Source organism: Carya illinoinensis, chromosome 11, assembly GCF_018687715.1.
Source record: "Carya illinoinensis cultivar Pawnee chromosome 11, C.illinoinensisPawnee_v1, whole genome shotgun sequence".
Lineage (NCBI taxonomy): Eukaryota > Viridiplantae > Streptophyta > Magnoliopsida > Fagales > Juglandaceae > Carya > Carya illinoinensis.
This window is the reverse complement of record NC_056762.1, coordinates 22,553,739-22,578,331: the sequence shown is the minus strand read 5'-3', so window position 1 is coordinate 22,578,331 and position 24,593 is coordinate 22,553,739. Positions and strand designations below refer to the sequence as shown.

Genomic DNA, 24,593 nt, shown 5'->3' with positions numbered 1-24,593 from the left:
ATTAGAATGCATTGGTTGAGCTCTTAGCCAAGGTCCATATTGAAATTTGATGTCAGAAGACTGCCCAGAACAAATCCTCCCCTTATGTTTCAGAACACCACATTTAAAACAAAAGGACTGCAGCCTCTCATACTTAAAATCAACCCAAGCAGACTTCCCACCTACTGAAATCCTCTTGCCTCGAACCAAAGGTTTGTATAAGTCCACTTCAACCTGAGCTCTTAGACACCTACCCCATCCCCATCCTTCCTCATCCACATCAACTTTCAGCACCTTGCCAATGGTGGCTCCAACTTGCTCACCAACCTCCTGGTTCATACTATTTAATGGAAGATTATGAATTTGCACCCAAAAAATTTCATTATTAAATGCAATCTCATTGAAAGGAATACTTCCATCAAATAATTGAACAGCCACCATGCTTCTATCAAAAAACCAAGGCCTTCCTAAGATAACTTTCTCCATGTCTAATTGAAATTGGAACTCAATTAAAAACTTATAATCCCCCATATCTTTAAAGGAAACCCATCCATCCAATTTCCAAATTTGTGACATAGTATTCTTGAAGGCTTCTTTATTGGCTCCTCTCTCTGTGAGAATCAAAACAAGAAGACAATGTTTGCCTCGACTTTCAGCCTCCTTATCTATCTCAATGGGCAGCTCCAAAACTTCATTCTCCACCTCTGTTAAGTGAAGTCCTTCCCACCTCCTGGTCAACTCTTCTTCCACCATCTTCACTTGCAACAAGAAAAACCAACTCTCAGATCAACTGAGAGACAATATTCTTTGTACTAAGGTACAAAGAAACTCTCACCTCACTCTCACTCTCCCAGAGCAAAAGAAGGACCTTGAAGGCACTATATGATTGATTCCCTTTTAAGTTTCAACAATATCTGTATCTTATAAACAATACTTATATATCTTATAAAAAATTATAAATATAAAATAAGTGATATGAATAGTAACTGAGTTATAGAAGTGTTGATAATAAATATTACAAGTTCTTTTATATGAATTTACTTATATCTCACCGTACGATACTACGAACTCTCGTATTAGTTATTTAACATATAGCGAAAGGCTATATCTGTCATTAGCAACACCGACAGTTAGAAGTTGAACTTCGAGTCCCCAATATCCAACGATGGCCTTCAACTTCAACTGCGTACTTGGGAATTTTAGAAGCAGAGGAGGATTAGCTATAAGTGGCAGAATTTCTCCGGGGTTGAAGCCTAGCCCACCTGAGATATTTTGCTCTCACAGGTTAGTAGATTTTTCACAGATTACCCATTTGGAAATTTCGTCTTTATCAACATCCACTTATCGTTTTGAGGTCATGCTCTCAACGCATATTCTGGTTGGGCTTTTTTTTGTTTTTTTGTTTTTTCCCCCAATTATTTTTGACCTCTTAGGTGACAAGAGTTTTATTGGAGCTTCAGTGGAAAAGAAAATTGGGGAAAGAAATGTTGGGCTATGTTCTTCTAAAGAATCTGTTTCAAAAATTTCCTTTAATGGTTATTTAAAAATAAAAATTGATATGTAACTGGCAGAATTGTTAGACTACAAGTGTTGTTAGCAATATTAGCTTTAGTATGCAGGGTTCCATTTGGCTAACATGAGAGTGGTGCGAAAGTTGAAATTTCTTAATCGATCATGTTCTATTGTGCAAGTTTGATCAGTGACAGGTTGGAGGAGGATATAGGAAAAGTGACTAAATAATGCACTATTATAGAATTGTTAAGCTTTCTCGCTAGGCTGTCGCTGTGTCGCTTAATTCATGATAAATTTGATTGGCAAATTTTCTTATTACTTATTAGAAAAGAAAAAAAAATTGATTGGCTAATGTCCAGCTCTCCTGTGAAGTGTTACGATTGTGTATAAAGAAATTATAAAGGGTTGTATATCTGCCTTTGTGGACTGGAAAATGACTCAGATAGAGCTTGTTAGTTTTTGAAACCCATAGGGGTTGGCTCAAGTGCTAAAGACCTTGGTCTTGGTGGCATGCTCCCTCTAGGTCCAAGGTTTGAGACCTCTTGGGTGCAAACAATTTCTAGGGGCCATGAGACTGGGGGAACATTCCCTTGAATTACCTGAGGTTTACTTGTGGGAAACTCCTTACCGAGAGCCTGTGCACCCACGGCATTAGTCAGGATTGTGCCAATAAACAAAAGTTTTTGAAGGCATAACACCAGAAGAATTAGTGGAAGTTTACCTTAGTTGAAACTTGAAAACAGTGACTTCTCTACCTGTTATGCCATCAATTTAGGCGTATTTATCAGTCAACTTCTGATAGTGATGATTTCAGGTTTCAGGACAAACATGTAGTTGCAGGGAACCTCTCTTTTTATAGCAATCTTAGCTTTCTTGTTTGCTTTTATGGAAACTGTGTAAATTTCTATTGATAAAGGATCCCAAATACAGGATTTTTCGTTGTTGGAGATATGCACAGTGGTGGTTATGTTTGTACTAATTTTCCAGTCCTAGAGTGTATGATTATCAGTACAATTATAATGTATTCATATACAAAGGAATGACTGTAACTAACTAACTGATGACAGCTCTTATGCCATGCGGAAAAATAAAAAATACATATAATTCCTAATAGATTGGGGTTTCCTCTCTCTCCCCATCTCTATGGATTTACTCAGTGCTCAAGCAATTGTCTCTTTGATGTGAGTAGCATTATACATTTCTTGTTTGTTTTTAGTTCTGGAATTTTGGATACAAGGAGTTCCCATTTTGCCTTTAAAATGGATTCAGTTTTAGCTTTGTAATTGTCCTGAAAATGAAATAGCCATTGTTAAAAAGTGGTGATAATTTTTCTAATCTTCTAAAAGTGTAAGTTTTATCATGCTTCCTTGATAATTAATGGTTTCTGCAATCAGACAATCTAGGCATTATAAAAATTGCAGCTGTGCTCCAAGGAACCATAACATGAGAAGTGGTAGTTCTGAGTTGTTTGAAGTGTAGAATCATGCTCTTCTAGTTATACTGTTGAACTTCTAAAGATGAGAAATTTTGTGATATCCTTTTGAGTATGAATTATTTGTGTTTAAACCTATGGCAGAATAGTCTTGAGAAAAATGGGCACAACACCATCACCAATATGCCGGGAATTCATTTCTGTGGAAGGAAGTGATATCTATTCAAGAAGTAGACCTGATGGTATAATTAATTTTTCTCAGTTTCTTTTATGGACTAATTTTTATAAGCATTTCTTCTACAGTTTGTTATGAACATTTCAGCTTTTGTACACTTTTTTTTGGGCACTAAATGTGATTGTTTTTCACTCATAACACCATATGAACTCTCTCTCTCTCTCTCTCTCTCTCTCTCTCTCTCTCTCTCTCTCTCTCTCTTCTCTTTGCCTAGTAATTTGTTAGTATGTGATAACTATGTAAGATAAACATAATATCTGATGACCGTTTACTATAATTTTTATGATGGGAGTTTTATGATTTCAATTCATGATTTGATCATGACATCTCTAATGTTATATTACAGGAATCAGATTCCGTCTTGTCTCATATAATATTTTAGCTCAGGTATGAAGACCAATTTTTTTTTTTTTGTTTTGATAAGTAAGAGATAAATATTATTGATCTGAATGAAAATAGGCATAGCCCATGTACACATGAAGTATACATAAGAACCCTAAATATATTCTAATAACGATGAATTAAAGACAGGAAATCATGAACATTGTCCCATTTTAGTGCAATAGCTGAAAACCAAAGTAGTGAAGTGTGGAGAAAAAAGTTCTTCAGCTCCGCCATAGTGCATTCCTTTTCTTCAAAGCAATGCGCATTCATTTCTGACCAAATTCACCATATGATACATAACGGGATCATCTTCCACACTGCTGTCACTTGATGACAACGTTGCATCTTCCTCCAACAACCCAACAAGTTCACTACCCTCAAAGGCATAACCCAAGCAATATCAACCATTTGAAATATCTCATCCCACAATTTCCTTGTTACTCACAATGCAATAAGAGGTGATCCATAGATTCTCCATTCTTTTTACATAAATAACACTAATCCATCACTACACATCCCCTCTTTTTCAAGTTGTCCGTGGTCAAGATCTTTCCAAGAGCGGCGTTCCATACAAAGAAAGCGACTTTGGAAGGCACAAGGGACCTCCAAATGCTCTTCCATTGGATTGGAGGATGGTCTAATGTTGAAAAAATTTTATAATAGCCCTTAACAGTACATTTCTTGGGGTTATTAGACCTCCACTTTAGTCAGTCACCTTGTGTCATAAGAGTCCTCGTGGAGTATAAGAGGCTGAAAAAATCTGAGACCATAGATAATTCTCAAGCATGAAAATCCCTTTTGAAAAGAATATTTCACTGATGAGAACCATGAGAGAATAGTCACATATCCGCCATTGAAGCCTCCCTATTAGCAGCAATATGAAAGAGAACCGGAAAAGCTCTTTCCAAAGCATGCTCTCCACACCACACATCCTGCCAAAGACTAATACGATTGCCCTATCTAGCTACAAAACAAATATGTTTTTCAATACATGACCACGCCCTCCTAATAAACTTCCATAAACCCACACCATACCCCCCTTGCACTTCATTAGAGCACCAACCACCCCAAGCAGCACCGTATCTAGCATTAATAACTTCTTTCCACAACGATCCCCCCTATGAGTGATATCTCCATAGCCATTTCCCCAGTAAAGCTTTGTTAATAGTTCTAAGGTCGCATACTCCCAACCCCCCATGTACCACTGGAGCACATATAGTCTTCTATCTAATCAGATGGAATTTCTTCTCCTCCCCCATAGCTCCCCATAAAAATGCCCTAAATAGTTTCTCAATCTTGTTCCCCACCCCTGTCGGCAAAGGAAACAGAGATAAAAAATAAGTGGGAAGGTTAGTGAGAGTGCTCTTAATAAGGGTGAGGCGACCCCCTCTTGATAAATACATTTGTTTCCAACCAGCCAACTTTTTCTCTATCTTCCCCACCACTCCATCCCATATAGCCCTAGTCTTAAACGTTGCTCCTAGCAGGAGACCCAGATATTTTATTGGAAAGGAGGACACCTTACAATCTAGAAGGCTTGCTAAACTAAGTATATTTGGGACTGCACCCACCGGAACCATCTTGGACTTGCTAAGATTCACCTTGAGCCTTGACACTGCTTCAAAGCATGGTAACAATGTATGTAGAATTTGGATCTGGTTATAATCCGCTTCATAGAACAATAAAGTATTGTTTGCAAATAAAAGGTGTGAGAGAATAATTGAGCTACCAGAATCATTACCCACCTGGAAACCAGATAAGAACCCTCCACCAACAGCTGCCTGCACCATCCGGCTAAGAGCCTCCATAGCTATAACAAACAAAAGAGGAGATAGAGGATCTCCTTGCTGCAAACCCTGGGAACTATCAAAAAAACCAGCCGGTGTACCATTAACTAGAACTGAAAAATGGGCGGTAGAAATACAATGACGCTTCCAAGCAATCCACCTATCACCAAACCCACACCTCCTAAGCAAGTATTAGAGGAATTCCTAGTTCACATGATCACAGGCAGCTTGCAAAGAATACCTGATCCTCCCTCCCTCAATCTATGGTCCAAACACTCATTTGCAATGAGTACCGAGTCAAGAATTTGTCTCCCACGAATAAACGCATTACGAGGCTTGGAAATGATATGTTCCAATACAGGATTCAACCGGTTGGCAAGAACCCTCAAAATGATCTTATAAAAGCCACTTACCAAGCTAATAGGGTGAAAGTTCTCAATAATCGCAGCCCCATGTTTCTTAGGAATGAGAGCAATAAAAGTTGCATTAAGGGATTTTTCAAACTTTTGAAAAGAGTGGAATTCCTTAAAGACCTGCATAACATCATCTTTTATAATGTCCCAACAAGTTTGAAAGAAACCCATTGAAAAACCATCCGGACCCGGCGCTTTATCCTTAGCCATACCAGAGATGACCTTGTAAATCTCGTCTTCATCAAAAGGTCTCTCCAAAACACACACACACACACACTCTGAGAATCAATTGCCTCAAAGGATAAGCCATCAAGCTTCGGCCTCCAACAAGCCGGTTCCGTGAGAAGGGTCTTATAATAATCCACAATATGATTTTCCAGATCAGGAGGAGAGGATAGCACTTGAGAACCTGAATGTAGTGCCTCAATAGCGTTACTGTGCCGATATGAATTAGCCACTTTGTGAAAGAACTTTGTACACTTATCACATTTTTTCAATCAAAGGGCTTTGATTTTTGATGCCAAGAAATCTCTTCCGACAGCAAAACCCTCTCCAAATTTTCCATAACTGTGCCCTTCCTCAAAAGCCTCTCTTTTGAGATATCTTCCAGTAATTCCTTTCCGTCTAACTCTTGCAATTCCTCTAGAAGGGTATTCTTCTGATTGTCAATGTGTCCAAACACTTCTAAGTTCCACTTCTTCAGGTCTAGTTTCAAAGCTTTCAGCTTACCTACAAGAATAAAACTTGGAGTGCCAATGAACTGATACGATGACCACCAAGCATGCACCATCTCTACAAAACCCTCCGCTGCAAGCCACATGTTTTCAAACTTGAAATACCGGCGACCGTTGTGAATGTCCCCACAATCTAGCATAATAGGAAAGTGATCTGAACGGACTCGAGCTAACCGTTTTTGACATACCTCTGTAAAGTGAGCTTCCCACGAAGGAGATACAAGAAATCTATCCAATTTCGACCAAACCTGTCCGTTTGACCAAGTGTACTTGCCCTTGACCAGTGGGAGGTCCGTGAGGTCCAAATCGAAAATGAATTCAGAGAACTCCTCCATAGCCCCAAAATTTTGATAAAGTCCTGAACGCTCACTAGAAAAGTGGGTAATATTAAAATCACCCCCCATGCACCACGACAACTCCCATATAGAATATAGACCCGCCAATTCCTCCCATAACCTCCTCCTATCCCTGTCCACCTTAGGACCATAGATGCCTACAAATGCCCATTCCCATTTGTCAACAACGTTTTTGAATAATGTTGCTACTGAGTAGTTTATTGCGATCATTAAGCCCTTACACATTCCAAGAAATAATTTTAGGCTGCATGTAAACAAGGATTGCCCTTCCCTTTTGATCTATCCCTTCCGCCACTCCCTTCTCTCACAAAATACTTTATGGAACAAGTTAGCCTTTTAAGTTCTCTATTCCGCTTTGAGGCTGACTTCGAGTGGCTATCTTCGATTGCCACAAGGAGAGCCCTAAATTGATCTTAGTAACCTCCACTAGAAATCCCAATAACAGATTGTATTTCCTCCACCCTCTCGAACACCCAATTAGAGGAACCACTCCCATATTTAGGACTGTGAGGGAGTGTACATAAAGGGGTTAACACAGTCCCCTTTCCCCCCGGACAATCATTATCAATCAAAGCCAATTGCAAATTGGAGCTTGAATCTGGGAGTGAACCCCCTAGCCAGATTAGATTCTCCACTGAGTGCCACAAGAGTTTTAGAATACCTCCCAGAATCAAAGGAACTGCCCTCCCCTAGACTATACCTTTCATCACCACGCAACTCTCTGATTAAAGGGCATATTGGAGGCCCCAAGAACATAGAACCACCCTCTGACATTTCGGACGGCACAGTGACTCCGACCACCTCAAGCGACCGTTTCTGTGTGATCTTTGGCAACTGAAAGGGTCTCTCAACCCTACACCCACTCGGATCTATATCTCTGATCTCTGTTGGCACATATTTTGACATCCCAGACCTCGCCGGCGAAACCACCGCTTTTGGCGACGTCCCCTTACCCATCACCGATGGTGGCGAATGAGTCCCCCTTATCACAACAGTACCCACACTCCCATCTAAACCATTAAGCTTAGCTGTCGCACAATCCACCACCTCATGCCTCACCGGCGACACCACCACCTTCGGCGTCAACCCCTGACCCATCGCCGTCGGTGGCAGTTGAGGCCCACTCGACGACGATGGTTTGTTGGTGCTCGAAGAATTGCCTTGCTGTGGAATCACGGCCTAGGCCTGTAAAACAGGTTGGGTCTGGAGCTCGACGTTGGATGCATGGGCCTGTACAACAGGCTGGGCCTGGAGCTCGCCGCTAGATGAATGGGCTTGCATAAATGGCTGCTGGATCTCTTGAGGCCCATCTATTGCCAGGCCCTTTCCTTTGTTGGGTAACTCAATATCTCCTAACCCCATTGCATTCAACTGCCCACCCTTATTGAAATCCAGCTTGCAGCACGGGCCTACAACCTGACCCAAACTCAAATCTGCCTTCCCTCCCTCCTCAACGCTGTGTTTCAATAACACCAAATTAGCCTGCAGTGAACCCACTTGTTTCTCCATTTTAACCAAAGCTTGCAACAAAGTTACCATATTCAGCCCCGACAAACCCCTACCCTCCGCTTCACAAAGTTGATCCTTCACCAAAGAAGAAAGATCTCCTGCCTTCTCTGCATTTTTAGGAGCTTGAGACAAAACCTCTCTGTACGAAAGAGGTTTGTGCCCCTGAGACGGAGGAAGAGGCAGCCATGGGTGTCTGCCTCTGTTTTTCCCCCCCGTAACAGAGGCTGTTGCTGATAACTCCTGCAACATATCCCAAAGTTCCTCCAGCCTACCCCCTTTCTTCCTTCCAGTATCGCTACTAGACCGCGTCGCTTAACTTGGCCAAACTCCGATAAGGAGAAAAATCTCCCATAGTCGTTACCCTGCCTCTGCACCACCAAGACCTGGTTCCCATTTCTTCGTGATCTTAGAAACTTTGAAGACCCTCCGACAGCTACACCTTCCTTTACCATGGCAGCCAGCCACTCCAAAGAACCTTGGTCAATGGAGATGTGATTCACTGCACGAGAACTACTCTCTGTGCATCTCCACCACCACTCGTTAACCTTCTTAAATTCAAAACATTTCTGATCAATAATAACACTCCTAGTCGACTCCATCACTAATGTAACTACTCCTAAACTGAACTAGACAGCACTGAACTCAACCTCCGATAACAGGAAATTAGTGACGTCACACCGAGCCATTGTTTTTCCTCAAAGCTCACCTTTTTACTAGTTGGATACTTTCTTTTCAGTACCCGATCCATTTTAACCAATCCCATTCCATCTGTGCCCCATAGATGAATCTCCTTTTCTGTTTCAGATTGCAAGGCAAATGCAACAGTGGCAGATTTTCTCTTTTTTTTTGAACAATAACATGCAATGGACTGTTGACTTTGTGAGAAATGCTAATGACTGGGAATTCAATACAACCTGAAGACCAATTACCCAATGTACTGATATAATCTTTCTTATTCATTGCATTCACACATCTTCTTACTAGGTGTAAGAACCGTATTTTTTTTATTGGTAAACAACCAGGTGTAAGAACATTCTTTTAGGGAAAATCAACCGAATATGAATTAGCAATGATATTAAAAAATTTCATCATGGCCTGTGTATGTCTTGGTTGCGAGTGAACCACATTGAGATCTCCTGTGGAACTCCAACTTTTGCCCCTCCTTTTGGACTTCTTCCTTGATTCCAACCACAATTCCTTCTTTTCTCTATCATCATTCAGGTGCATAAACTCCATAAATAACCAAATTGAAGCTATGTTCCACTTTTTGTAATAAAAATGATACTTTATGGTGACCTTCCCCATTAAGTCTTTCCAACACCCTTTTATTCCTCAAAATAATCCCACCGGCAGAGCCAACAACATCGACAATGACCCTTTCCTTTAATGACACCCCCTTTGATGCTAGATGCTATTCTCTTAGACATAACTTTAATCTTTATTTACTGAAGACAAACCAAATCGGCTTTCTACTTATGCAACAATATTTCTCACTAGTGACCTAGGGCATGTTTGGGTAATGAGATGAGAATTCTGTGAATAGTAGTGAAATGGTTTGAGTTAAGATGTTTTATTGGGTTTTGGGAAATGAGAGAAAATTTTGAATAAAAATATTATAAAGTTAAAATATTGTTAGAATATATTTTTTTAATATTATTTTTGTTTTAAAATTTGAAAAAGTTGTATTTTTTTGTGTGTTTTGTTTGGAAGTTTGGGAAAATTGTAATGATTAGATGAAAAGTTGAAGATTTGAAATTGAAAATTATTTGTGTTTGAGTGATGTTTGGAAAGGAAATTTTGAGAAATTTGAGATGAGATGAAATCATCTCACTTCCCAAACAAGCCCTTATTCCTAGGATCCATAATTCCCTGGATATTTCTCTAGAAGTGGAGAAGGATAGGAATTGTATTTCTTATTTTTTTAAAATAAGGTACAATCTGAATGCCTTATAAACTACAAGGATAAGCTATAAGGAAAGAATAATAAAGGAAAGAATAACAAAAGGAAAGAATGACAATTGCTAACAAATCTCCTAGAATATTTCTCAGAATATATCCTAGAATATCTCCTAAGAATATTTACATAATTACAGAAATTTCTCCTATAATCAAGGAGAGTTGACTGGATAAATTTGGAAACTTTCCAACACTCCCCCTCAAGCTGGTTTAAGATGTCTTCCATAGCCAACTTGCCGATCAAATTTTCAAATTGCTTCTTTGGTAGTCCTTTTGTAAGTATATCTGCTACTTGTTCAATAGTAGAGATATAGGGTAAACAAATCAGTCCACTGTCCAGCTTCTCCTTTATAAAATGTTATCGACCTCCACATGTTTTGTTCTATCATGAAGCACTGGATTGTGAGCAATGGCTATGGCAGATTTGTTATTGCAATACATCCTCATAGGTAGTGGATTAGTGACTTTCAATTCTTCCAATAATTTTTTAATCCACAACACTTCACAAATTCCATGAGCAACTGCTCTAAATTCTGCCTTTGCACTACTCCTAGCTACCACGTTTTGTTTTTTAATGTGCCATGTAACCAAATTTCCACCAACAAAGGCACAATAACCAGAAGTTGATCTTCTATCGGTTATACTCCCAGCCCAATTTGCATCAGTGTATACCTCAACTTGTAGATGTCTATGGTCTTCAAACAGTAGACCTTTTCCTGGAGTTCCCTTTAAATATCTCAAAATTCTATAAACTGCATCAAAGTGATCAGGCCATGGTGAGGACATGAATTGGCTTACCATACTGACAGCAAAGGTTATGTCAGGACGTGTGCTATGAACTTGTTTAGAGATTTTGGTGGTTAGAAGAATTTTAACAGTAGCTAAATTTGGGCAACACTGAGCATTTGTGGCATTGAAGCTTTTTTTGGCACACATGTACTAAATGGGTGAGCTGTAAATATATCATCTCCAAGGAAGCTGTTGGAAGAAAAAAGTTTTCCATAGATAAGCATCCGCATCCACAAAATGTTGCTTGATTGTAGATACGTCATAACCTTGCTGTTACGATTCTTTGTTTGGTATAATCCATATTAGGAAATAAATATGATGATGAGGTTTGGTCTGATCTTATCCCTTTGGATGCATGCCATATTTTGCTTCAAAGACTGATTATTTAATCATGACTCATTCATTTAGCCAAAGATAAGACCTATACTTAGAGCTAGACAATTCAAGAAGGCAAGCCTAGAAGTGGCTGTAGTGTATATACTTGTTGGTAGATTTAAAGAGCATATAGTTACCACCAAGGGTGTTGGCTTAGTGTCAAGATGCTTACTCCCATGTGGTTTGGTAGCTGAGAGGTCATGGGTTTGAGTCTCCATGGGTATGGTCATTTGCAAGCGTGTGCCTTTATTGAAGTGAAGATCACATTTAAAAAAGGAATGTATAATAGCAAAATTTCCTTAAAATAAATAAAAGAAGGTTTAAAAAAAGATAGTAATATATTTTTCCTTTTGAAAAGGTTTCAGATTATCACTTCTGACTTGCTCATATAGAAGACAAATGAAGAAAAAATTGAGCTTTGCTATTCTGAGACATCATTTTGCATATATCTTTTTTTAAAATGTATTTTATTACGAATTATATTCAGAATTCAGTATATAATAGAAAAAAATGAAGAAATTATGCAACGGATTTGTAATTAAATATGCTATTATATTAGAGGTATACTATTTGGAATTGGATTTCTATAAGCGAAGAAATCAATATTGACAAATGTCAACAACTATTACTGTACACCCATTTTTTGATTTACTGGAATTTTAATTTTTGATTTATTTATTTTAGATATAAAAAATAATAGCAAAAAGAGAAAGAACGGGGAATAGGATATTTGATAGGGTCGGTATTTGTTAGATTAGATGGCTTTTGAAGTTTGAGAGACAAACAGGGGATCCGTGTTAGCGTTTTCCAAAGTTGAGCTAAGAAGTGGTTATCCCCAAATTATATGATCTGATTTAGAGTAACTTTTGATGTTAAATATCCTCCAATATGCCAATTTGTTGGCAAAATACTCAGTAGTTTTTTTTTTTTTTTAATTTTTTTATCGGTAAATACGAATTTTATTAAAAAAGGCAAAGCCAAATACACGAGACATATACAAAAGCAACACCTATGCATGGATGTCTAAAGACACAAGGAAATCATGTATATTCATGCCATTGAAGTTTATTACAATCGACCAATGGAATAAAGTTTGAAGAAAAAAGTTCTAAGCTCGTCCATTGTCCGTTCATGATTCTCAAAGTTGCTACCATTCCTCTCCATCCATATGCACCACCATAGACAGATTGGTATCATCTTCCACATCGTTGCAATTTGAGAGTTTTCCTGGAAGCCTTGTCAGCTGGCCAAAAATTCAACAACCCTTCATGGCATCACTCAATGGGGCCCTGCTCTAGCAAAGATATCATTCCACAAACTCATAGCCATGTCACAATGCAATAATAGGTGATCCACAAATAAAAAACTCAGTAGTTATGCGCTTATTGTCACTATCCGTTCTAGTTTTGTATGTATAAACTTGCAAGTATGTGGGGGCTTTCTACAGGTCAGGTTTCTAGAAAGCCTTTATAATTGTTAGGATTACTTTAATTTTTTCCTCCCTTTTGGTGTGTGTAGGTCTACGTGAAGAGTTCTTTGTTTCCACACTCTCCATCTCCTTGTCTCAGGTGAATTTTTAAAAATAACCTTTCTTTGCTCCTGGTATTTTCTTTTCCTTCCTACTAACAGTTGCCTGGTATTCTATTGGTTATTATCCTCTTTTCTTTTCTTAGTTGAAATATTTTTTTGATGATGAGGAATCTCAGAGACCTTGTAAATGCCTCGTGTTTTTACTTAGTTAAATCCCGGAACCTAGTAATGTGTTCCCATTACATGGATCACCTAATTTCCGCACCAAACATGGATCAGCTAATTTATCAGCTTTTCACTGATGGGTTTCACCGGAACCTAGTAAGTGTTCCCATTACATGGATCACCTAATTTCCGCACCAAACATTGATCAGCTAATGTATCAGGTTTTCACTGATGGGTGTCACCGATGGGGCATGGCCCCTAGAAGTTGTTTGCACCCATGGTTTTGAACCTTAGACCTAGATGGAGTATACCACCAGACCAAAGCCCTTACCACTTGAGCCAACCCCTAGGGGTTTGAAGAAATTAGGAATTAGAACAAGTATAAAAATGGGTAACAACACATAGTAGAGACTGGTACAACCGTACAATTCAATCAAAACTTTTGTTCTTTTGGGTTTGATTGTGTCATAGATCTAAAACTTGAGTGAGATTTATCATTGTGAATTGTATGGCTGATGTGACCCTATATAAGAATGGTCGGTACAGCTAGTCTGTGAGTAGCCAACCATCGTAAAAACTGGATACATTCCATCTATGGTCATTGGGTCTTCTCCTAAAAAGGCCAACTAAATTCATCTCGATTCTCCTTGTTACAAAGTATAAATTTGCTAGTTATTGGTGGAATTCCTTGCCAACTCTTTGTAACATACTTGCCTTTAAATGTCGAAATATGAATAAGGGGGATATATGTATTTGTGAACTACAAAGAGCTGGGATTTTTTTTTTTTTAATGTAAATATAACTTAAAAATGAATTTTTGCCTAAAGAGATGTGGTAAGTCAGTACTCCACATATTCCTAATAACATGTTATTTTTCTTCGTAAATTTTTCATTTTTTCCCCTTGCATTGTACAAAATGTTGAGAATTTTGTTGCAATTTGGGAAGAACAACAGGGAATTATACAAACCTGTTATTAGGTAACAGGCTATTCACTTTGATTTTCTGCAGATATTTACTATTTTTAAGATGTATGTATGATTGTTGCAAGATCCATGGGTTGTGGAAAGTCTTTTGCATTTGAATTCTATAGGCTTGTAAAAATATATGGAAACATACTCTGTTAACTAATCTGTTTTCATATGCTTTATAAATCAAGAAAACAATACTCCAATAATATAAAAAGTTTTAATTTTATATTTTAGTTTATTCTCCCAAGGTTTGTAGAAACAGTACTTCTGCTCGAGCTTCGTAAAACCAATTGCGATGTCAACTAGCAGATAGCTGATGAAAAACATAAAAGTTTTTAGTCTGCCATGATGGCAAAAATCTACAATGTCTCAAGTTATGATTATCTCCCTTTCTTCTTGAAACTTCGTTTTCAAGAAATCACATTGCCACTTGTAAAATATCTCAAAATATCTTACCGAGAAAATAATATGCAATCCTATCCAACTTAACCATGTTCTTTTCAAGAAGTCTGAATATCCTTGTAGTAACCATCATTATAGTTTGGTCCTTACATGGGGTTATTCTTCTTCTTAGTGTTTTAGCTGGCATTGAGTAGCATGTGTGGTTAGATTCTGACATCTGGGACTTCAATCATACTTTTTATGTGTAACTTGTTTAGTCATTAACTTTCCTTTCTGACTTTTCAATGATGGAAAAGTCAGCTGGCAGTTAATAGCCTAGAGAGAGCCATGGAATGCCTGTAACTTAGAAGTATACTTTCTTTTGCATCCTTGTATATGTTATTTTTTCCTTTGCTGGAGGTTTATTGACATTAGAGTGAATGAATAAGTTTGTATATGTTACTTGTACTCATTACAGGTGGAAAGCTCGTTCCCATTCAATTTTATCTGTTCTCAAGAACTTCGGAGCTGATTTTCTCTGTCTACAGGTTTTTTCTTCCTTGTTGTCTACGTTTTCAGGCTGTTTACTTTCCTCTTCACACAATCAAATTGAATGTTTTGTAAATGCTTTCTAGTTTTGAATATCCTTAACATTTATCATCCTTCATCCTATACATAAATATATAAATGAATGTCATTGTTGAGGTTTCTGTATTACTAACTGTACCAGGAAGTTGACGAGTATGATAGCTTTTACAAAGGACAAATGGAAAGTCTAGGTTATTCTAGTATTTATGTCCAGAGAAGCGGGCAGAAGCTTGATGGATGTGGAATTTTTTATAAGCCAGACGGGTAAACTTCCTCTTTCTTGTTTCAAAATGGATGAGCAGCAGTAGCTTTAGATTCATATGGACCCCAAGTTCATAATTAAAAGGGCAATCTAAGGAGGACGACTTCGCAAATATTAAAATAGATTTTAGCTTGCTGAAAAAAGTCATAGTCCCTAGAAGGTCAATTGGCTGCATTTCATTCCCGACCGTGTATCACAGTTATCATGTCTCTTCTCACAGCTTTTATGCATTTCTTTTATCTCGTTTTGTGCAGCCTTCAAGCTGAATTATTAATAACAAATTGTAAAGGAAGCTTCCTAACCATTGTCCAATGTAAGCATGTCGTTGGTATCATTGGCAAAGGGCTTTTCCACTCTTTGTTAGAGGATGCAATAAAATTATGCTTCAAACAAAAACATGTATATTTGTCCATTCTAAGGTCATGTGGAAGTTGAAGAAGTTTGCTCAAATGTTTGACACGTCTTGGAAAATCATGCGCTCACCAAAGGGGAGCTTTGTCTGGAAAATTGAACATTTTCTTGGATGAATGAATTGGGACCTCAATTGAAATCATGAGATGTACTCACAAATTTTCATTAAACTCACTGATCTTTCTAACTTATATATAAAAAAAAAAGAAAAACTCTCTGATCTTTCTTTATTTCACAAATTCATTCTCTCCTAATGGTGTCAATCTATTTCAGATGTGCATCTTCTTTAACTATATCTGTGCTATTAATTCAGTGCAGAGTTGGTTTTAGAGGAGAATATAGAATACAATGATCTTGTAAATTCAGTTCAATATGGACATGATGACGTGCTTACTAAAGGAAATAGGGGAGCTGAACCGAAAAATGGTAATTTTTTTTACTCTGTTATATATACCTGCTTTTCTTTTGTAACTAGTTTGGGTTGGCATATGCATCTTTATTTTTGTCCATGTTTACCAATATCACACAGTAATTATTTTATGATTTGCTTCCTCAGAAAGGGAAAATGATTTGCTTTATTTTGCAATGTCTTTTTATTAGTATAGACAGCAGGCTACAAGAAACTTATAAAAAAGTCTTGAATGCCAATGAAATATTGCTATCTTGTGTGGTTTGGTGAAGTTTCATGAGAAATGTTTTCTAATTGACTATTAATCAAGGAATTTAAGAATGCTTCTATTTGGTCACTGTTGAGAGGGAAACTGCCTGGTTTGGTTTCACAAACCTTTCAAACCATCTCATCTCATCTCATCTAATCTTAACATCCAAACACCATTCAAATACAAACGTTTTTCAATTTCAAATTTTTCAAATTTTCAGCCTTTTCATCTAATCATTATAACTTTCTCAAACTTCTAAACAAAACACAAAAAACAATTCAACCTTTTCTAATCCCAAAACAAAAATAATATTAAAAAATTATATTCTAACCCTCTTTTGACTTTATAATTTTTTTTCAACATTTTCTCTCTCCTTTCTCAAAATACCATAAAAATCTTAATTCACATCATTTCACTATTATTTACAAATTATCTTATTACTATTCATAGATTTCTTATCTCATCTCATATCATCTATGTAATCAGACGAGGAGTCACAGTTGTTGGTTGAAGCCAAATATGGTAGTGTGTGGGGAGCATGGTGTTCAAATTAGGTTAGTTGACCTTTTGGGGTTGAGGTGTTGGAAAACATCAGGATAGCCAATAAGGTGGGGGGATTTATCTCGTTTTATTAGATATAAGGTGGGTGACGGGTTTAAAGTCAGAATTTTGTACGATGTATGATGTGGGGACCAGCCCCTGAAGATTTAATCTATCCATAGTTTAACTTATCCCAAGGTAAGGAGGCTCAGTTGCAGAACATTTGCAGATCTCATATAATACACCCCAGTGGAATGCTGTGTCTGTCAGATCAGCTCATGATTGGGAGATGGAGTTGTTCTCTTCATTCTTCAATGGATTGTATTCTTTTAGGTGGAAAAGTTGCAGACAAGATTGAATGTGTTGGGTCTTGTCCAAGCAACGGACTATGGGATTGTCCTTTTCAGTAGCACTCATCCCTCTAGTTGGCTCTTTATTTCTCTGCAAGTGCATTTAGAGAAAGAAAGCGCCTTTGAGGGTATATTTCTTTGTTTGGTTTGTTGCCTTAGGCAAGAATGAAGAATGGATAATTTTAAAAAGAAGCACATTGTAATAATGAAGTGGTGTTTTATGTGCAAGCAATATGGGTGAATATTGATCATCTTTTGCTGCTTTGTGACTTGTCCAGGAGCTTATGAGCAACAATAATATGACTTTTGGGTTTGAGTGGGCTATGACCTAGAGGGTGGCGGAGTTAGGCCTTGTTTGGATTAAAAAATACTCTTAATTCAACTCATCTCATCCCATTTAATCATTACAACTTTCCCAGACTTTCAAACAAAATATAATAAACAATTCAACCATTTCAAATTCTAAAACAAAAATAATATTAAAAAATTATATTCTAATAATATTTTATTCAATTTTAAACTTTCATCTCAATTCAACTCACTATCCGTTTTGAACCTCCTCTTATTGATAGGACTGTTCATCTGAGTTTCAAACCTAGTATCCGGGTATACCTGGCCCGGAGAACCTAGGTTTCAAATCTAGGCCTGGTTTCGGCCTGGGTTATGACCTAGGCTGAAATCCAGAAATCCGGGTTTTGGATTGTATGTGGGTTTTATTTATTTATTTATTTTTTAAACAAAAACCTATATTATTAAAGAAAAAAAATTCAAGATAATGTTTAAAAATTTCAAGAAAAAATGTTGAAAAGCTTGACTTTTTTATATATAAAACAATTAATATTTCTGGTTAATGTTATAATAAGTTTTTCCCTAAAAAATAAAATAAAATAGTGGCTGGTGACTTTAATTCAACTAAACTTAATTCTTTGCTTTCATCCCATTAACTAAACTTTCCAACTTGAACACCCAATGGGCAGGTTATGCATTCCCTATCCTATTAGCTTTGCCTGTGCCCTAGTTTTGGACTTTTGATTCATTTTCTCCACAAAATCACAAAGTAATGTTGGTTTGAGTATTCCATTTAGGTCACAGTGAAATCTGTTGATATAATTTCATGGTAAAAGGAGCTGAGGATTGATCTCCTTGTGTTGGTAACTGTCCCCATTGACAGTCGATGGTTGGTTGTTGGTAGAGGGGTTTCTGATAACCAAACCAACAGGGGTCGCTTCTTATCCTATCAAGGCTAGATGCTGCTGCCATATTGGTAGTGGTGAGAGGGATTCGGAGGGACTAACCTTTGTGAGGAGAGAGGAATTGAGAGTTCTAGATTTTAGAAGTGTCGAAGACTAATCGATGAAACTTTCATGACAATCTAACATTAAAATCTACATACCCAACCCAACTGACACAAGCCCATGCCTGACCCCTCTATGCTGGAACTCTCCCCTCCCTTATTGACTGACTGACAAGAGAGGGGGGCTGGGGGACCATGCCAAACCTGATTGGTTTGTGTCAGTAACATTGTAACATCATGTTGGTCAGGTTGGATTGACCAGAACCCCTAATGGTAGCAAGCATAGTGCTTTGAAAACTTATTTCAGTTGCTGCTTTTTTCCTTATTATTTTTTTTCAGATTTTTCATTTGTACTTTTCCTTGGATGACAGCTTTCACCATAGAACCTCAGAAGGTTGCCGATTATAATCTGATTTACAAACATGGTATGCTGGCAGCTTAAATCAAATTATATTTCAGGTTCAGCATTAAAGAAGGCCGCAGATGAGCGTGGAGATCCTAATGATCCTAGTGTGAGACTCAAACGCGATTGTGTTGGAATTATGGCTGCATTCAAGCTCAAAGATCCTCCACATCATGTTGTTGTTGTGGCAAACACACATCTTTACTGGTGAAGTTGCTTAATCTTCTATTAGTTCTATTATTCTTCTGACCAGTTGAAGTAATTATAATGTTTTCTGCTGCAGGGATCCTGAATGGGCTGATGTCAAGCTTGCACAAGCTAAATATCTTTTATCACGATTGGCTCAGTTTAAGGAATTGGTATCCAACAGACTTGAATGTATACCTTCAGTAATAGTGGCTGGTGACTTTAATTCAACTCCCGGGGATAAGGTTTGTAAGATTTTTTTTTTTTCTCCCTTGATTTATCTGGTTTCCTCTTCAGCTAGCCCATGATTTTTTTTTTTCCACATTTTCTTTTTCCGAGTGTTCTTTTTAAGTTTTCTTTTTTTGGTATTGATAAAGACTTTGACTTTGATCTTAGTCCTAGCCATTAGGTTTAGTACCACCAAACTTCCTACCACGAGATGTCAAAAAGTCAGTCATTGAGTTGGGCATAACCCAACACACCCCAAATATTAATATTATGAGCAACAGAACAATGTAATATATGGTCCCGTGGTTGTCCATCTCGTTTTACACACACAGGAAAAACAAAAGTTGGTATTTTGTTTACAGACATTATCAGCTTCAATTGACTTTAATTGGCTAACTTTTCATGATTTTCTTGTATCTAGATAGGTTGACTTCTTGGATACATCATATGTACCTGGTGCACCTTTCGCTTTTTAATGAAGTTTTATTACATATAATAAAAAACTCTCTGCCATTATGTGGTCCGCACAACAAATGAAAACGTATCCATCCATCAAAATTCAATGTTTTCAAACTGTAGTCAATCCTTAAACTAGCCATTTATTCTAAAATCCTTGGTCCTAAATCCACAAATTGTCCTAATCTTGACCCTGCAACAAGCACATGTAAACACCTTTCTATCCTATATCGCTAGGTCTCCTGTCTGCAGTTTCTGCATAAATCCTAAATCCTCTACAGATATCTGCTACCTCTGTTTACACTTCTTCCTTCCTAGAGTTCATGTGGATTCAGCAGTTGGACAATTTGTGGAAAATTTTGGGTTGCTTACTCTCACTTTAAGCCAAACAGCTTTGGACTCCTCCACCAATCATTTTCTTTCACGGGAAAGTTATATTCATGTCCATGTTTGGCTTCTTTCCTGATCTTTTAAAACCTCTAGACATCCACCATCTCCACAACCACAGACAGATCCTAAATATTAATCTGAGAATGCCTAAATGTTTCTATTGGAAATTGGGGCTTTATATTGGCCCATAACCTTGCAATAATGTTCTCAGAAATCAAAACTCCTGTATCATACTCATTCCTTGGCCTCCTCACTTTCACAATCTTTCTCGTTAGGATCAGTTTATTATACCCCTGGTCCTTTGTTGCGATAAAACATAGGTTCAAAACCTACTAATTATAATGCAATAAGAAAAAGAAAGAGGTTACTTTTTTCAGCTCTGTAAGCAATCAAGCTTAAACAGAAGCTGAGCTTGGTTGGTTGGTTAAGCAAGACAACATTGTAAAATGAGCTTGGTTGCAACCTATGTGCAAGCAGTTCACAAGTAGCTTCTCTGTTTCCTGGGATCATAGCATTTTGGTGCCCTAGGTATCACGTCTTTATAAATACGTATACATTTAGACTGGGGAGTTATTGCAATTCTCTAACCTTTGTGTTGCAGGTTTACCAGTACCTGATTTCAGGCAACCCTTCATTGGCACCAGTGGTGGAATGTTTAGAAGACATTCCTATTCCATTGTGCAGTGTCTATGCTTTTACCAAAGGAGAACCACAATTTACAAACTGCACCCCTGGCTTCACTGGTACACTTGATTATATATTCTTTTCCCCAAATGATAACATCAAACCGGTCAGTTTTCTGGAGCTTCCGGAACCAGACTCACCTGATGTTGTTGAAGGATTACCAAACTATAGTCACCCTAGTGATCATCTTCCAATTGGTGCTGAGTTTGAAATTACCAGGGAATAAGTTTTCATGGTGCAACCATTATCTGCATTCCTGAAGAAAGAGAGCGTGTCCAAGAGGACTTGAAAAACTAGTTAGCAGGTTCTATTTTTATAAAGATTTTTATTCTTTAATTGATTACTAGCCTTTATAATTGATTTGTGATGAACTTCTAGACTGTAATAAGCAAATTGATTTGTGATGGTTAAGAACAGTTTATTGATCCATTTTTTAAAATTTATTTTAGAAGAAAAAATCCAAATAGGACTTACCACTGCGCTACTGAGGCAGGAAATTTTTATTCCATTTTGTAGACTTGTCAGTGTTATATCTTGAAAAGCATGAGACATTGATGTTGCTTAGTGTTTTGCACATGTATTGAAACATAGGTGGCTGGATTTTGAGAGATGGGATAGATAGAATTCAGCCCCGCGCTAACAAGAATGGATAATGTAATTGCTTGCTTAGAACTCTTTCATCTTTGCTGGTGGGAAACCTTTTTCCTTGGGTGGTTGGGCTTTATCTCTTGCTTGGCAAGATTTTTAGCCTCTTTGGCATTGAAGGGTGCATCATTTCTGTTTCAATTCTCAACTTTCTAGCTTCAAGTGCATATATATCAAGGAGTAAGGCACTCGAGAGCAAGCAATAAGGCGAGTGCTGTTTAGCTTTTTCCTGACGTTGTTTAGAGCTGTTTAGCCTCTTTGACATTGTTTAGCTCCACCTTCCCACGTCATTAATTATGAGTCGCTCAAAGCATTAGGTATAATCTCGCTTATGATGGAACGCCAGTGAAAGTAACATGGAGGAATGGAGCAATTGAGGAAGCTACTTGTGAGATTGAAGTTCTCCATCAATTCCCCCACGAGTCCTTACACCAAGACATCTTCATAACCAAAAAACTGAAGGTCAATAGAGATAACCAAAGAGCCTCTAACCAAACCTTGCTGGGAAAACTCATTGCTCAGAAACAACTCACAACTGTAATGCCGCGAACCCAAAACTACAAACGGACAGATTCCCGTTTACAATCTAAGGTTCGTTCATGTTTACAAAATGTCTTGTACACCATATCCAAGCTATGTCCAACGATAAATATGTAGCATATTGTTGAAAAAAGATGATAGATGATGGATTCTATGATGGATTCTATAATTGGAGCTAGAGAATCAGATGTGTGTGTATATATTTGTGACTCTTCTAAAGTGTTATTTTACTTTTGTGATTGCATTGGGAATTGAGTGTCATAACTTACGGATTAACTTTATTTTAATAAGAATGCCATGATGCTCACATGATGCTGCATCGACTTCTACAATCTTAGCAAAGATTATCCAAAGAGAAGAATTTTCCTTGCATGGATGCTTTGATCTATCCAGCAACTAGTTCAAACATGTTCGTTATTGATTAATGTATTCAATGCCTATAACCAATTTGACATGTCTTCTTCGGATGGGGTGCTGAACAACAAGCAGCATCCCGGCAAATGCAGTAAGGCTATTGAATCCTTGACGGTGGTGTTCTCAGTGATGCAAATCCACGTTATTAGCCTGCCCATGTGTTAAAAAGATAAACATACAATATTTCTTGTTTACATAGTTGTCTGAAATATTTGTACTGATAATAATAAATGTTATATGGCGCACTTGATATGTCTATCTCTTTTCGTAATTGAATATTTAAATTCTGACAATAACTTGATTGCAAAATTGATAATTTAAATTATAAAGATAATTTATTTGTTATGTACTTTCATTTTGTTTAGAACATAATATCATTAAAAATAACGATAATTTTGTGATTGAGGAAGAATATTACGTTATCTATAGTTACCTAATGATATCCCTAGTTTCAAGGGTTTGTGTATTTTATCCAAACGTAAATAAGCATAATCCTCGGTGTGTGATATATAAAATTTATAGGAAAAATATAGTTGCAAGTATAATTGTACACTAATCTGTGTACCAATATGATGTGATTAGTCAAAAAGTAGATTTTATTGAAAATAATGTTAATTTAAATTTTAAGTATGAATAAATCAGCATTGATATACAGATTAGTGCACGACTGTACTTGTATGTAGCAAAACTCAAAATTATATTTATAAGTCAGTAATTAAGGTACATGCTTTTACATTGCCAATATGATAATATTTTATTTATAGAAAAATTTAATTTTGAATTTGTAAAAATCAAAATTCTATCATTTAATAATAATTTAATAGGATATACCGTAAATCTCAGATTAATGCTATGCATTACACTATCATTTCATAATAATAGATGTGCACTATGGATATATGGTATATCATGCAACTTTAATGGGTAATTTCAAATTTTCTTTTAACCCCAGAAAATAAATTTTAGGATTGATAGTAAAAGTCCTGAAAACGCTAGTACTATTTCCCACCGTAGAAACCTCGCATATGCACCAGTCATCTCCGGCCGGTGTGAACTACCGAAGAAAAGCCATACCACTAAACTGTGTAGATTTTTTTTTTTTTTGAAAGAAACCTCCTTTGTATTACTTATGACTAAACTGTGTAGATTTGAATTGTGGTAGTTTTTGACCAATTTGAGGCTTACAAAGTCTCAACCGTGCCTGGACCGCCATATTCCTCTCTTGCCTTCGCCGGATACTGTTGAAACCTTGGCAGTAATTTAGTAAATCGTGAATCTTTGAACAGCCTTGATCCACTTCGAAATTGTTTTTTTTTTTCCCAACCAGCAAGATTCCCTTCATAATATTACGCATGAGATTTACCAAATATGTTTCCAGCAAAATAATAATAAATAATAATAAGAATAAAACAGGAATAAGAGGAACAGAGAGTATAGATACAATATCAATATTCTTTTTTCCTTGTTTTTTTTTTTTTTTTTGGTTCTTATATATAATTTAGTGATTGACTTTATATCTGTGATTTGTTTATTCTAACCATGTACTGTAATACTTGGGTCTAGCACTAAACCGCTTTCTAAAATTTTTGAGTTTATATGGGTGAAAATCCCACTTGAGGTATTATTTGAATGGATTGTGGGCTGAAAATTTTGTTTGGCAGATATCGACTTTATTGGTCTTGCTAAGTTGGTTAAAGTCTTTAAATATTTTTAGATTAAGCAAAATATTTTTTTATGGGTAGAGGAAATTAGCGGGACAAGTTAGATTATTTTTAGAAGTTGAATTGAAATCCAAAACTTAAGAAAAAAGAGTCTAAACCTTTTACGTTTAATACCCAAGCCCGTGAGATCTTGTTTAATACTCACGTTTTTTGTGATGCTCATCCCTTTGTCATGCATACACACTTCAATCATATCCCTTTCTACATGGCTTGCCATTGCTCGTCTCTCTTTTCCCTCCCTCTTTAGGGTTTTGTTTTCAATCCTCTATATATATATATATATATATTCTCTTGCACGTCAATAGCCTCTCATGCT

The 24,593-nt window shown here is 37.0% G+C and overlaps 1 protein-coding gene across 2 annotated transcripts; it reads left to right on the top strand.

Annotated features, from left to right (window-relative positions):
- The first annotated feature begins 1,089 nt into the window (after positions 1-1,089).
- Positions 1,090-21,400, top strand: LOC122281190 (carbon catabolite repressor protein 4 homolog 4). 2 transcript variants are annotated; one of them, XM_043092521.1, is made up of 10 exons: positions 1,090-1,263; positions 3,068-3,165; positions 3,505-3,545; positions 12,980-13,029; positions 14,985-15,054; positions 15,237-15,358; positions 16,081-16,193; positions 19,070-19,220; positions 19,297-19,444; positions 20,875-21,400. In XM_043092521.1, the coding sequence occupies exons 1-10, from the start codon at positions 1,145-1,147 to the stop codon at positions 21,181-21,183; spliced, it is 1,221 nt and encodes a 406-aa protein (XP_042948455.1). In that variant the 5' UTR covers positions 1,090-1,144; the 3' UTR covers positions 21,184-21,400. The 2 variants fall into 2 exon arrangements, with proteins under 2 accessions (XP_042948455.1, XP_042948456.1); XM_043092522.1 differs by lacking the exon at positions 1,090-1,263 and adding an exon at positions 9,146-9,275 and having other exon boundaries at positions 3,067-3,165.
- The last annotated feature ends 3,193 nt before the right edge of the window (positions 21,401-24,593 follow it).

Excerpts from the sequence above, each read along its gene's own strand:
- LOC122281190 (XM_043092521.1), top strand. The coding sequence starts at position 1,145 with ATGGCCTTCAACTTCAACTGCGTACTTGGGAATTTTAGAAGCAGAGGA. Across the intron at positions 3,166-3,504 it reads TTCAAGAAGTAGACCTGATG|GAATCAGATTCCGTCTTGTC; the intron begins GTATAATTAATT and ends GTTATATTACAG. Across the intron at positions 13,030-14,984 it reads TCTCCATCTCCTTGTCTCAG|GTGGAAAGCTCGTTCCCATT; the intron begins GTGAATTTTTAA and ends TACTCATTACAG.